The sequence below is a fragment of the Symphalangus syndactylus genome, chromosome 15 (assembly GCF_028878055.3).
Source record: "Symphalangus syndactylus isolate Jambi chromosome 15, NHGRI_mSymSyn1-v2.1_pri, whole genome shotgun sequence".
In the NCBI taxonomy this organism is placed as follows: Eukaryota; Metazoa; Chordata; class Mammalia; order Primates; family Hylobatidae; genus Symphalangus; species Symphalangus syndactylus.
The window spans coordinates 68,774,252-68,788,582 of NC_072437.2; the positions used below are offsets into that span (position 1 = coordinate 68,774,252).

The 14,331-nt window shown below is 38.3% G+C and overlaps 1 protein-coding gene across 4 annotated transcripts in view; it reads left to right on the forward strand.

Moving 5' to 3' along the window:
* The window catches only part of VPS36 (vacuolar protein sorting 36 homolog), a 40,719-nt gene that overhangs the window by 11,871 nt on the left and 14,517 nt on the right, over positions 1-14,331 (forward strand). For 2 of the 4 annotated variants that reach the window (XM_055244280.2, XM_055244281.2), the window contains exons 3-8: positions 696-766; positions 3,454-3,568; positions 5,246-5,335; positions 6,696-6,782; positions 13,542-13,574; positions 13,695-13,772. In XM_055244280.2, coding sequence (XP_055100255.1) covers positions 696-766; positions 3,454-3,568; positions 5,246-5,335; positions 6,696-6,782; positions 13,542-13,574; positions 13,695-13,772 — 474 coding nt within the window. The remainder of the gene's footprint in view (positions 1-695; positions 767-3,453; positions 3,569-5,245; positions 5,336-6,695; positions 6,783-13,541; positions 13,575-13,694; positions 13,773-14,331) is intronic. The other 2 variants (XM_055244285.2, XM_055244283.2) reach the window with 2 other exon arrangements.

Sequence of the window (14,331 nt, forward strand, 5' to 3'; positions counted from 1 at the left end):
ATGCCCTCCTTAAAATTGTTTTGATCTATCTGTTTTGTTTTTTGCTTTCAGTGTAAGAAAATATTACAAGTAAAATGTTTTCATAGAAATATTACTCTTAGAAAATGCACCCATTGTGGCTGGGTGTGGTGGCTCATGCCTGTAATCCCAGCACTTTGGGAGGCCGAGGCAGGTGGACCACGAGGTCAGGAGATCGAGACCATTCTGGCTAACATGGTGAAACCCCGTCTTTACTAAAAATACAAAAAAATTAGCCGGGCGTGGTGGTGGGCGCCTGTAGTCCCAGCTACTCAGGAGGCCGAGGCCGGAGAATGGCGTTAACCTGGGAGGCAGAGCTTGCAGTGAGCCGAGATCATGCCACTGCACTCCAGTCTGGGCAACAGAGTGAGACTCTGCCTCAAAAAAAAAATGAATTAAAAAATAATAATAATAAAGAAAATACACCCATTGTAAAAACAAAAGCTAGTTACAGCTTCTTTTAAACTTCTTATGTTCTTCCATGCAGCCAAATGCCACCACATTATTGTTTTCATTTAATTTTTCCTTAAGTTCATTTAAGGAGTAAAATCATTATTGTTTTTTATCATTTTTATTATTATGCTATATGGCACTGTAATGCTATAAAACAAGGATTTCTGACAAGTGTTATGGATGTTGTTTAGAGTCTTTCATTTAAGCTGTTGATTTCCTCCTAGGAGTGTTGCATGGCCATTCTCCTTTCTCAAATTGTGTTCATTGAAGAACAGGCGGCTGGAATTGGGAAGAGGTAAGTCTGTATAGCACAGTCTTTAGTCACAGAAAACATTTCCTGTTATGCTATTGGGCAAGAGGTCCTATCTTAGATTCAATGATGTATGAATCCATTCTTAAAGCATGAATAAAGCTAAGGTTTGCTGTAATATCCTTGTTTATTATACATGGTCATAATAAAGAAATGTGGCCCAGTTATCATTGTCTTTCCATAGACACTTTGCTTTCACATCCCTGTGTACTTGTCATTTCATACTTAAAATCGGAAATAACCTATTTGAGAAAAATAACTGACTTTGCTCCTGTTTCTAGCCTGATCATTAAGTTTGTTTCTCAAGTTTGACTTGTTCAGATAGCAGAATTAAGCAGCATATAATAATAGTTATTGTACAAAGCAGGACATTTATCAGAATAATAGGGAGTACAATGAACAATTAGACCAGGGTAACAGGGATACAATGGGACTATCCCAGGCACACCAGGAGATGGGCCACTCTGGTATAAAGGTGTAAGTTCAAATGTTCCTGTTTATTCAAATGTACCGAAAACTTGGCTTTATATTTTAAGTGCATGTAATTGAGGAGACATGAACAAATATTATCGGCATGGGATATTTTTTTCCTATGTAGGCTTATCTTTAGGTTTAGCATAATTAGGCACTTCAGTAGAAGTTAAGCAATGTTGGGCTTCACTGGACATGCAATGCATGCCTTGATCATAATGTTATGATTTACTGTAAAATATTATTTATTTGACATAAAAGAAACTAACCAACATTTTAAAAAGATTAATAAGCCACAGATTTTTTTTAAGCCAGAGATTTTTAGGGTAGATTGTTCTTATGATTTATATTTTCCCCTTATCAATTTCTCCATTGTATTAAGTTCTAAAAAGTAAACTTTAAGGTTGTTCCAGGTTATTTGAATTTTCCTTTCCTGTGTTGCAAGGAAATCTAAACTAAAAAAAAATTTTAAATATTTACCTTCACTTTCGTGTCTTATTTTTTAAACATGTCCAGTGAGGAGTACTTCAGTAATATGCCAAGTTAACTTTTCTCAAGTATTCTTTTTAGAGAATTCCCAGCCTCTCCCCTCAAACAGTTATATTTGCATTGATTTCAAGATGTGTACATTTCACCTTTTAACATCTCTGAAGATGCTTTTTTTATTTCATAATTTTTTTTTTTTTTTGAGACAGAGTCTTGCTCTTTCGCCCAGGCTGGAGTGCAGTGGCGCTATCCCGGCTCACTGTAAGCTCTGCCTCCCAGGTTCATGCCATTCTCCTGCCTCAGCCTCCCGAGTAGCTGGGACTACAGGTGCCCGCCACCATGCCCAGCTAATTTTTTGTATTTTTAGTAGAGATGGGGTTTCACCGTGTTAGCCAGGATGGTCTCAATCTCCTGACCTCGTGATCCGCCCGCCTCGGTCTCCCAAAGTGCTGGGATTACAGGCGTGAGCCACTGCGCCTGGCCTTATTTCATAAATTTAAAATTTAATGAAGTATAGTAATTGGATGACTTGATAAAAGAATATATACAAAACTTGGCATAGACTTTTTATGCTTTTTTTGATTATACTCATTAGTTTTTCATTGGGTGTCCTTTCACAGAATCAGATAGTAGAGCTGAGGGTTTTTTTTAGTTTCAGAGACTATGAAATGCTTTTGCTTAGTTATTTTATCATAATTGTCATAGTTTTGTTGCTCTACTTGATGGTTTGTTTCAGACAGTTCTATGATTCTGCTCACATAGTTTATTTTCTCACTTCACTTAAAGAAGTTTACCACAAGGGAATAGGAGGAGTCCTTACAAGGCTGGCCCCACCCATTCACATTGAGGAGGCCCAATGCCTGGTGTTTCAATTTTGCAGTGATATTTAGGTAACCATATGGTTCCAAAAAAAGAAAAGTAAAATTGAGTGGTAGGTGTGTATCTGTAGCATGATCAACAAAGAAAAAGCACTAAACTAGGTACCCGAGATACTTTGAGTTTTTTAGTTTCCCAAATCTTTATAGAAGATTGCTTATTGACTAGGTTGAAAAAAAAAAAAAGGAGGAAAACAGACTTATTAAGCTGACCAAATATAGTGGTATTTTTAATAGCATAGAAGATTATGATAGTCATAAAGATAATGGTAGTTTGTGTTCTTAGAGCCACAGCATTTTGGGAATTGTTTTTGTTATTGGATATCTTTCTAGATCATGCTGTTGATTGAGTGGCATTTTCCAACAAATGACACTGTAGAATGTTAGTTTTGGATGGAATTTTAATAAAATATCAGCTGGCCATTTTTACAGATAAGTTTTCACATTTTGTTTTCAAATGAATAAGAGGGCGTATGCTTTGGCAGAAATTATAGGCCCCCTTATAACCTCTAGGGATGTTTGTAGTTGGAAAACCATAATCATAAACTCAAAATTTTGCAAATTTACTTTGACCTTATTTTCTAAAGTCACACTCTAATTTAATCTACAGAGCTAGTAACTTGAAGCTTTTTGGTTCATAGCTTACAAGTTTTAAGTAGAGAGATTTTTGAAAGCTTCATTAATATTGAACTAATACACACTTTAAAAGGATGCTTTTTGGGATGTTTGTTTCTACATGAATTTTAAAAGTGATTTGAAATAGATAAAAAGTTATAAAAGTAGAATTAGTTATATTTTTTTGAAAGGCAATTCAATATATTACATTTGTTCTTTCTTCAGTGCCAAAATAGTGGTTCATCTTCACCCAGCTCCTCCTAACAAAGAACCTGGCCCATTCCAGAGTAGTAAGAACTCCTACATCAAACTCTCCTTCAAAGAACATGGCCAGATTGAGGTAAGTTTCTACATGAATAAAATTGTACTAGAAAGGTGTATGTGTGTGTGTGTTTGTTGTGGCTTATTAACATGATGGAAGATAGTATTATACAACATACCAGATTTCACCATATTTTTACAATAAAATTTTTTTTTTTTTTTTGAGACGGAGTCTCGCTCTGTTGCCCAGGCTGGAGTGCAGTGGCGCAATCTCAGCTCACTGCAAGCTCCGCCTCCCGGGTTCACGCCATTCTCCTGCCTCAGCCTCTCCGAGTAGCTGGGACTACAGGCGCCCGCCACCACGCCCGGCTAATTTTTTGTATTTTTAGTAGAGACGGGGTTACACCGTGGTCTCGATCTCCTGACCTCGTGATCCGCCCGCCTCGGCCTCCCAAAGTGCTGGGATTACAAGCGTAAGCCACCGCGCCTGGCCAATAAAATTTTTATTATATCTTAAGCCTTAGCAGTGAGTGGAGAATATGAAGTTTAGGTGTCAGTGGGAATGGGGAGCAGAGGGTGTGGTCCCAAGGAAGGAACAGAGGCTGGAAAATACACTAAGTCATGCCATTCGCCTGCTAGCAGAGTTTTCGGTGGTATAGTTTAGTTAAAGGAACAGCGTGTAAATGCAGTGGTATGTTGAACTATCTCAGTATCTGAAGGTTCCCTAGCTTTAAATCAGGCTGTCTGTCTTGATTAACTCCAGTTAATCTTAATCACTTAAGTACTTATTCTGCAGTATAATAGTTTATATGTTCTGAATAAGTTGCTGTACAAGAATTCTTAAGATAATTAGAAGTGTGTATTTATTCTCCCCATCAATATCATAAATTATTATTTATTTTTTTCTATAGCACCTCACCCAGTGCTCCTGACAAGTGATCACTAAGCAGATATAAGTGATTGACTAAAGTTTTTCTCACTGAAGTTGAAAAATATATTTGATTATTTGTGAGCATAGGTATGTTTTGGTCCTACTTTTTGGTTTTATATTTTAACTAGACAAATGACTCTCTGCTTCCTTCATGGAGAATGGTTGTATATTTTTCCTGGCACTGTGTTTGTTTCATTATAGATAGAAAACAATCCACATATACAGGATTGTTTAAAGTAAGTCTGTTGATTTCATTGTCACTCATCTCTTTGTTGAGAATAGCCCACTTTATATAGAAGGTCAGTTCCTTCTCTTTTTTTTTTTTTCCTTTGTGCTTTCTGAAGCTGATCCAAGAAAAGAACTTCCTTTGATTTTCTTTGATGTCTCTGAGAATTCTGGGCTTGCTGCAAATGACTGAACAGACTTTTATACAGAAGAAATGTTAAGTGGCCGGGCGCGGTGGCTCAGGCCTATAATCCCAGCACTTTGGGAGGCCGAGGCGGGCAGATCACCTGAGGTCGAGAGTTCAAGACCAGCCTGACCAATATGGAGAAACCTCATCTCTACCAAAAATACAAAATTAGCTGGGTGTGGTGGCACATGCCTGTAATCCCAGCTACTTGGGAGGCTGAGGCAGGAGAATCGCTTGAATAGGGGAGGCGGAAGTTGTGGTGAACCTAGATCACGCCATTGCACTCCAGCCTGGGCAACAAGAGCAAAACTCCACCTCAAAAAAAAAAAAAAAAAAGAAATGTTAAGTAATGATTTATACAAGGATGTTAAAATCTGACTGAGTCATTTAAAGTGTGTTTATTTGCATAACAGTTTTACAGGCGTTTATCAGAGGAAATGACACAAAGAAGATGGGAGAATATGCCAGTTTCCCAGTCATTAAAAACAAATAGAGGACCCCAGGTATTTTTAAAACTATTTGCTAATCCAGTATTTTCAACTCTGTACTTACATCTTCATTAAGAAAAAGACTCTGTGATTGTAGAACTTGCCCAAAACAAAATACTGCAATGGTATTCTTATAAAGAATTTATTTTCAGTGGGGTGCGGTGGCTCACGCCTGTAATCCCACCACTTTGGGAGGCCAACGTGGGGTGGATCATGAGGTCAGGAGTTTGAGACCAGCCTGGCCAACATTGTGAAACCCCATCTCTATTAAAAATACAAAAATTAGCCAGGCAGGATGGTGCATGCCTGTAATCCCAGCTGCTCAGAAGGCTGAGGCAGGAGAGTCACTTGAACCCCGGAGGCGGAGGTTGCTGTGAGCCAAGATTACACCATTGCACTCCAGCCTGGGCGACAGAGCAAGACTCTGTCTCAAAAAAAGAAAAAAAATTATTTTCACAGCACCTAATTTAGTGCTGTCTATATAGCAGACACTTAGTAAACATAAATGACTGCTTACCAGCATAATTCTTAGGGTGATAGAAGGTAGGGTTCACTCACTGCATTCTGTTCTTCATAATCAGTGTGGCATTTGAGAGAATAGACAGTACAGCTGGGTAATGTTTTCCAGGCCTGTCTAAATTAATCACCAACACTAGATAGGTACTCAAATGTATGAAAGTAGCTTGAATAATAATTAAGAACCAAAATTTAGGCCGGGCACGGTGGCTCAAGCCTGTAATCCTAGCACTTTGGGAGGCCGAGGTGGGCGGATCACGAGGTCAGGAGTTCGAGACCATCCTGGCCAACATAGTGAAACCCTGTCTCTACTAAAAATACAAAAAAATTAGCAGGGCGTGGTGGCGGGCGCCTGTAGTCCCAGCTACTCGGGAGGCTGAGGCAGGAGAATGGCGTGAACCCGGGAGGTGGAGCTTGCAGTGAGCCGAGATGGTGCAACTGCACTCCAGCCTGGGGGACAGAGCCAGACTCTGTCTCAAAAAAAAAAAAAAAAAAAAAAAAGAACCAAAATTTAAACTGTGATTTTTTTGTACATTGGAAACCCTATTAAGTATCTGATACGTAATAGCTTGCCAAAGAAGGAAAATGATAGGAAATTTAACTTATATCTAAAATGCAGAGTAAAATATGCCATTTATTATATATTTGGTTTTTCTTGAATGATTTTAAGATCATTATGTATAGCAAGAAACAAACACATGTTTTGAAGGGAAGCTAAATGTCCGTGTATGCTGTTTTTCTTTGGTTCTTCGTGGGTCCTTTCCCGCCATTGAAAACACAATGTGGTTGGTGACAAAAGATTTTGTTTCCTTCCTATTTTGTATGTTTTATTTTCTACTTCTTTTTTTTTTTTTTCCAGCCAGGAAGAATAAGGGCTGTAGGAATTGTAGGTATTGAAAGGAAACTGGAAGAAAAAAGAAAAGAAACTGACAAAAACATTTCTGAGGTAACTGTTAAATTCTGGCTGTCCATCTATTCCAGCCATTTGTGTCTGTTCTTTTAGCTACAGCTGTGACTAATTCCCTTCTGTAATTTAGAATATATTTCATTTGCCTGAAGCTACATAGTCTCCTATTCTCTTTAACAGGTCTACCTCGGGCTGGCAAAATCTAACCAAAACCTTTTTCTGAAAGGAATAAAAAAGAAATGCAAATTTGTTTGCTGTTAGAAAACATCATAAAATGTTGTGTGTAGATTTTACAGTCTAGATGAAACTGATTGGAGGATACTCCTAATGAGTTCAAGGTTCTCTGTATAATTATTTTGGAAGTTGAAGTAACAGTTGAGAGAAAAATGCTATTCTGTGGCCACTGTCTGTGGCCAGATACCACACCATTTTATGTTAATGACCACCCAGGGATCAGACCAGACATCAGTAAGAATGGCTCAAAGCAGCCCATCACTTCTACTAGGAGACAACTCTGAGCATGTACATTCCAGTGTTTCTGAGGCTTCATGATATATGAGGAAATTCAAGAGAAGGGGAAAGAACTCTAGCTAAAAAGACCAGTTATGCATTAGATTCTGTAATTAGTTAATACAACTAAACATATCATTAGTTTTTCCATGTTTATATAAAAATGGTCTTGGTTTTTTATGAAATGATGCTTTATTTATTTATTTATTTATTATTTTTTTTTTTTGAGACAGAGTCTGGCTCTGTGGCCCAGGCTGGAGTGCAGTGGCACCATCTCGGCTCACTGCAAGCTCCACCTCCTGGGTTCACGCCATTCTCCTGCCTCAGCCTCCCGAGTAGCTGGGACTACAGGCGCCCACCACCACGCCCTGCTAATTTTTTTTTTTTTTTTTTTTTTTTGAGACGGAGTCTCGCTCTGTCGCCCAGGCTAGAGTGCAGTGGCGCAATCTCGGCTCACTGCAAGCTCCGCCTCCCGGGTTCACGCCATTCTCCTGCCTCAGCCTCTCCGAGTAGCTGGGACTACAGGCGCCCGCCACCGCGCCCAGCTAATTTTTTGTATTTTTAGTAGAGACGGGGTTTCACCGTGGTCTCGATCTCCTGACCTCGTGATCCGCCCGCCTCGGCCTCCCAAAGTGCTGGGATTACAAGCGTGAGCCACCGCGCCCGGCCAATTTTTTTGTATTTTTAGTAGAGACAGGGTTTCACTATGTTGGCCAGGGTGGTCTCGAACTCCTGACCTCATGATCCGCCCACCTCGGCCTCCCAAAGTGCTAGGATTACAGGCTTGAGCCACCGTGCCCGGCCTGAAATGATGCTTTAAAGTAAATCTTTGGTTTTCATAGTAATTCATAAGTAAAATTCCGCTGATGGTTGCTGTTCAGAGAATTTCAAAGATTTATGTCAATCAAGTAAAGTCTAAAACTACAAATAGTTATTTAAATGCTTATTTTGGGCTCACTAATTGAAAATACAGATTACTGTTGGGGAACCAAGGGCATTTGACCTATTAAGTGCCCATAGTAGATTTTTCTGGATGTGTATCTGTGGTGAAGTTGTATATTTTCCTCAACCCTGTATTTTCCCCAAATTGGCAGCTGGATCCAGAATCTCTGTCACACTCATGTTCTGTCCCTTTGGCAAAACTAAAGGTGATGCTGTGTTCTTTCGCTGGAGGCACATCTTATCTCTGTCATGTTAGCAGCTGTTAATATTCAGTGCCTAGATCTATTAATTCATTGGTGGTGGTAAATAGTGATAATTCTGTGTTTATTTTTCATTTATTAGTTGGAATACTTTTTAAAGAAACGTTTCCCTTATCTACTATTTGGTTGTCCAGGTCATATAGGAAAGGCAGGATAATTGCATTTTCCTTTATCATCAGGGTAATAAATTGTTTCCTTATTGTCTTTTGACAATGACTAGGTTTGTTTGTTTGTTTGTTTTTTTGTTTTGTTTTGTTTTTGTTTTTGTTTTTGTTTGAGACGGAGGCTCGCTCTGTCGCCCAGGCTGGAATGCAGTGGCTTGATCTCGGCTCACTGCAAGCTCTGCCTCCCAGGTTCACGCCATTCTCCTGCCTCAGCCTCCCGAGTAGCTGGGACTATAGGCGCCCGCCACCACACCTGGCTAATTTTTTGTATTTTTAGTAGAGACGGGGTTTCACCATGTTAGACAGGATGGTCTCAATCTCCTGACCTCGTGATCTGCCCATCTCGGCCTCGCAAAGTGCTGGGATTATAGGCATGAGCCACCTCGCCCAGCCCGCTCTGGTTTCTTTTAGTGGGAAATGATATTTCAGAACCACAATCTGCCTGCTAGTAATATTCATCAGTATTGGGTTGATCTTTGTTTCTAGGCTTTTTCAATGGACAGAGCTAGAATTTTGTTGTTGTTAATATAAAGTGCCTAACAAGAGCGTACTTATTTTTCTATTCAAATTTAAGATGACACTACCAGATAATTACTAAAGCAGTTGAAAAAAAAATTTATATGTGTTTTCCCCATTCTTCGTACATTTGAAAAATAGGTGCACTGTTTTTACACCGTCTGAGCATACAGCCACTGCATACACTCTCCCCCTCAGCTCCAGCTCTCGTTGACTCTTAGTTTTGTAAGTACTTCCATGTTTAGTACCACCAGTCCTTATGCTGAGCTCTCTGTGGTCACTTTGGTTGTCTGAAGCCTCATTCTGTAGTAGATTTTTTAGGAAATGATCATAGGAACAATATTCTCTGTATCTGCCATGTTTGTCTTCCTTATACATGAAGGTCAGTTTTCTTGGATTTAAAATCCTCAGCTCACATTTTCTTTCTTTGAGTTCCTTCATTATATTACTTTTTTTTTTGGTCTGGCATGAAGTGTTTAATTTAATTTTTTCCCCTTAAAAGACACTTGCTGTTTTTCCTAGATGGGCAAAGTATTTTTAAATTTTACTTTAAAGCCCAGTAATTTTACTAGACTGTGTCTGTGTATTAGTCATTGTGAGTTGTTATTCTTAGGTGCATGCTGTGCTTTCTCAGTATATAGTTTCAGGAATTTTTTAATTTCAGGGAAATTTTTCTGCATTATAACTTTCTTTTTTTTTTTTTTGAGATGGAATCTCACTCTGTTGCCCACGCTGGAGTGCAGTGGTGCAATCTTGGCTCACTGCAACCTCTGCCTCTCGGGTTCAAGCAATTCTCCTACCTCAGCCTCCCAAGTAGCTGGGACTACAGGCGCATGCCACCACACCCAACTAATTTTTTGTATTTTTAGTAGAGATGGGGTTTCACCAATATTGGCAAGGCTGGTCTCGAACTCCTGACCTCGTGATCCGGCCGCCTCGGCCTCCCAAAGTGCTGGGATTACAGGCGCGAGTCACTGTGCCCAGCCTATAATTTTCAATAATTGCTTTGATTTTTTTTTCTTCTGGGACTCCTATTAGCTGTATGTTGCAGTTTCACTGCCTTTCTTCACAATTTGTGACTCTAATGCTTTTCATTTCTTTCCTCATTTCTTTTTATTTAGAAAGTTTTCCTCTTTTTCACCTCTTTGAAGGTTTTATCTGTTGTGTTTATTCACTAATGTCTGTCTAGTGTAGCCTTTATTTCTGAAATGATTTTTTTTCCTTTTATTTTTAATTCTTTCCTGAGTCCTGTCACCTATTTCTGATTTGTATTGATCCTTCATAGCTTGTATCATCTTCTTAACATCTTTTAGCTTATTTTGAAATAAAAGGTTAATAGTGGACCCTTCCGTAATTGAAGTAGGCACAGTCCTCCCCATTTTAGGCACTGTCCTCTAATTGGCCTGCCTTGCTTTCTGGTGAATCCCTGTTGGCTCTCTTGGGGCTCTTGCATTCTCAGGTCTGTGGTTACATTGTTGCTTTTCTTTTCTTTCTTCTGCCTAGATCCTGGCATCCTGCAGGTCTTGTGGCTCTTAGTGGTTTGCCCTACCCGCTTGTATCTTGAGGGGTTTTTGCTAGTATCCTTACACTTAGTGTTGTAGTATATGTTTGGTTTTGAGATCTAGTTGCCCTGTTTTCATGTTGTGATTTGGAGAGGTTCAAAAACTGTGCTGCCATAGCCACCATCTTTTCAGAATCATCTATTCTGAGAAGATTAATAAAATTTCAACATTTTAGCATTAGAAGGGTTCTTATTATTCAGAGAAGAAATTGTCTCAAGAGTAAGTGACTAGATTTGGAACGAGGCAGATGAGAACCCAAGTCTCCTGATTTGCAGGCAGTTTGCTGGTGGTGACGTGCACCACATCACCACTCTCTTCACCACCTAGAAGGTGCTGCACCATCTTCTTTCAGCGGTGTCTTGTCATCCTCTTTGTGTCGACGCTTTTGGAGATGGCATGGAGCAGTGGGCTGATTTTGCATTACTTGTATTTTTCTTTCTGATACTGCCATACTAACTCAATGTTATGTTGAAAATAATGTTTTTCTTAATTTATAAAGTAAGTTATTTTGTTTCAGTCTAATTTTCTTGGAGTCGCATAGTTCAAAGGATTCTACATAAGCATTGTGCTCCACCATACAGACCATTAATTTATTCAGCAGATCATTAACCATGCAGATCATTAATTTATTCAGCAGATATTCCTCCCTACTTTGTGCCAGGCCTTGTATCAGAGGCTGTGGATACTGTGGTGATTCATCTTTCAGTCAAAGGCTGAAAGATGAATAGGCTCTAGCAGATGACCAGCATGGATAAGAAGAACCCAGGAAAAGGGAATGGAATATGCAAGGCACATTCAAGAGTACTGAAGTGGAAAATCAAGAATATACTGAGTTACTGACGCTAATAGCCAAAGTGATAACTAAAAGCAAGTAATAAATCATGCTGTAAGTCAGCTTAAGGGGGTACTCCTGGTTTTAAAACAGGTGCTGTTTTTCTCAAAATTGGAGTGGAAATTTGACTATAGGTGTGGTAGAGGGATACAAGGTTCCATAAACTGGCAGATGCAATTATAGAATGGATATGTGCATCTCTTTTGCTTTAATTTTTATTGTAGGTAGTTTCTTTACTCATTTTTTGATAGTTGACTAATTCCAAATTTTATAATAATTATAGAAATAAAAGTGAGGAAGCTTTTCTCTGTGTTTTATAATCACTTAAAATATTTATAGATATTTCTTCTAAGGCACTAAAATATTTACTTTTTTTTATTGCCTATGTATAAGTTTACAGGGCTTATTTACGTATTCTTTGTGGACTCTCAACTTAGCATATTTTTTCTACAACAACATAATATAATAAATACAGTAATTTACCATATACAATTTAAAAGTGTTATCGTTACCAGTTTTCTTTACACAGATAAAAAAAATCTATTAATATCTTATATATTAAAAGTAAAAACCTAAGTGCGCAAAATGTGTGTTTTATTTTTGAAAACTAGGTTGGTGTGTGATTTGCCCTCTATTTTAATGTTAGAGTTGACTTACTTTCAGAGCTGGTGCCCAGAGTTTCTCACAAAGGGTTTCCTGCATCTGCTGGCTCTAGCTGATAAGAATCCAGTGTTTAAGCCTTTTGTTTATCTAAGGAAATTCCTGTTAGGTGTGTACACATTCCCCTTTGTTTTCAGTTATTAACCTTAGTGAGTTGGCCATAAGAATACGCAACACACTATTCTTTTAGCAAAATCCTTTTGCAGATGGGGGATGCTTTCCTGCAGATGGGCATAAGCTGATCAGAGCCACTATTATATGTTTCAGACCACCATATGGACTGATATTTCAGTTAACGACAAGCTGCTTAACTGGTTTTAAAAAATAACATCTGTATGCATCAATTAGATAAGATATTCTGCACTGGGAGTATATTTTCGTAACTTGAAGTAATTTATTTTAAATATATTTAAATTCGAAGAGGCCTTTGAAGTAGTTTTTTGCTGTAGCAAATTAAACAGTTGATTCTATGTAGATACATTTAGATGGTATTTGAATGTTTTTCTTTTGTGATATCCACCATATCTACAAGCATAATGGGTTTGATCATCAGAGGCTGATTATCTTACTTAAACTGATTATCTTACTAAACTTACTGTTTCAGTTAAGTAATATCTATTTAAAGCCAAAATTATTGTGCCCAGAGAACTATTCCTACAGCTGTGTATTGCCATTTTCAACCAGGAAAGCTTTGTAGTGCTTTTGATTCTTAGAGACTTCCTATTAGAAAATGATTTTAGAAAAAACCAGTGACAGTGACAGAATTTCTTACTTTTCTCAAATAACAGTAAATAATATTTTCTGAACTACTGTTTATATCACCTTTTGCTTATTTAATCAATAATAATTATTTTCTCTTTGAAAATGTGAAGTTCTTTTGCAGTTTGTTTGGAAAATGTATGGTTTTTTAGCTAAAATGAAATTATATAAATATTTATTAACAAATTGATATTTGCAAGAAAATGTCAATTTTTTTTTTTTTTTTTTTTTGAGACACAGGCTGGAGCACAGTGACACGATCTCGGCTCACTGCCAGCTCCGCCTCCCGGGTTCATGCCATTCTCCTACCTCAGGCTCCCGAGTAGCTGGGACTATAGGCGGGAGTCTGACTAATTTTTTTTGTATTTTTAGTGGAGACTGGGTTTCACCGTATTAGCCAGGATGGTCTCGATCTCCTGACCTCGTGATCCGCCTGCCTCGGCCTCTCAGAGTGCTGGGATTACAGGCGTGAGCCACTGCGCCCGGCTGAAAATTTCAAATTTTTATGGGGAAAAAATAGAGGGTGCTTCATTTTTTTTAAGTCATTTTAATTCTTTAGATGGATTTCAACCAAAATTCATTTCTCATTTCAGGCCTTTGAAGACCTCAGCAAACTAATGATCAAGGTATATGTCATTTATGCCTATTAAATTCATACCAATTATGATACAGTTTTTGAAATATATTTTGTTAGCAGACATTTTGGGGACAATATTGCTTTTCAGTCTTTACTTTTTATTTGACAGGCTAAGGAAATGGTGGAGTTATCAAAATCAATTGCTAATAAAATTAAAGACAAACAAGGTGACATCACAGAAGATGAGGTAAATAAGTTGCTTTTTTAAGGCATTTGAAACTAGATAACACAAATTATGCAGTAAGGTTTTTGTGGTTTACATTGGCTTTCTGAATGTACTGTTTTATTTATTATTTGTTTTATTTATTGTTTATTTATTTATGAGATGGAGTGTTGCTCCGTCACCCAGGCTGAAGTGCAGTGGTGCGATCTCGGCTCACTGCTACCTCCACCTCCCGGGTTCAAGCGATTCTCCTGCCTCAGTGTCCTGAGTAGCTGGGACTACAGGCATGTGCCACCACGCCTGGCTAATTTTTTGTATTTTTAGTAGAGACCGGGTTTCACCGTGTTAGTCAGGATGGTCTCGATCTCCTGACCTCGTGATCCGCCTGCCTCGGATTACAGGCATTACAGGTGTGAACCATCACACCCAGCCTGTTTTATTTCTTTTAGGACTTGAGGATATGTGAAAGTGCCAAAGAAAAGTCAACCATAAAAATTATATTAGTTCTATTAGGATTAAAGGCTATTTCAGTGCCTTTTTTTGGAGTGTACAAAACAGAAATACTGAAATGTACAAGGAGTGG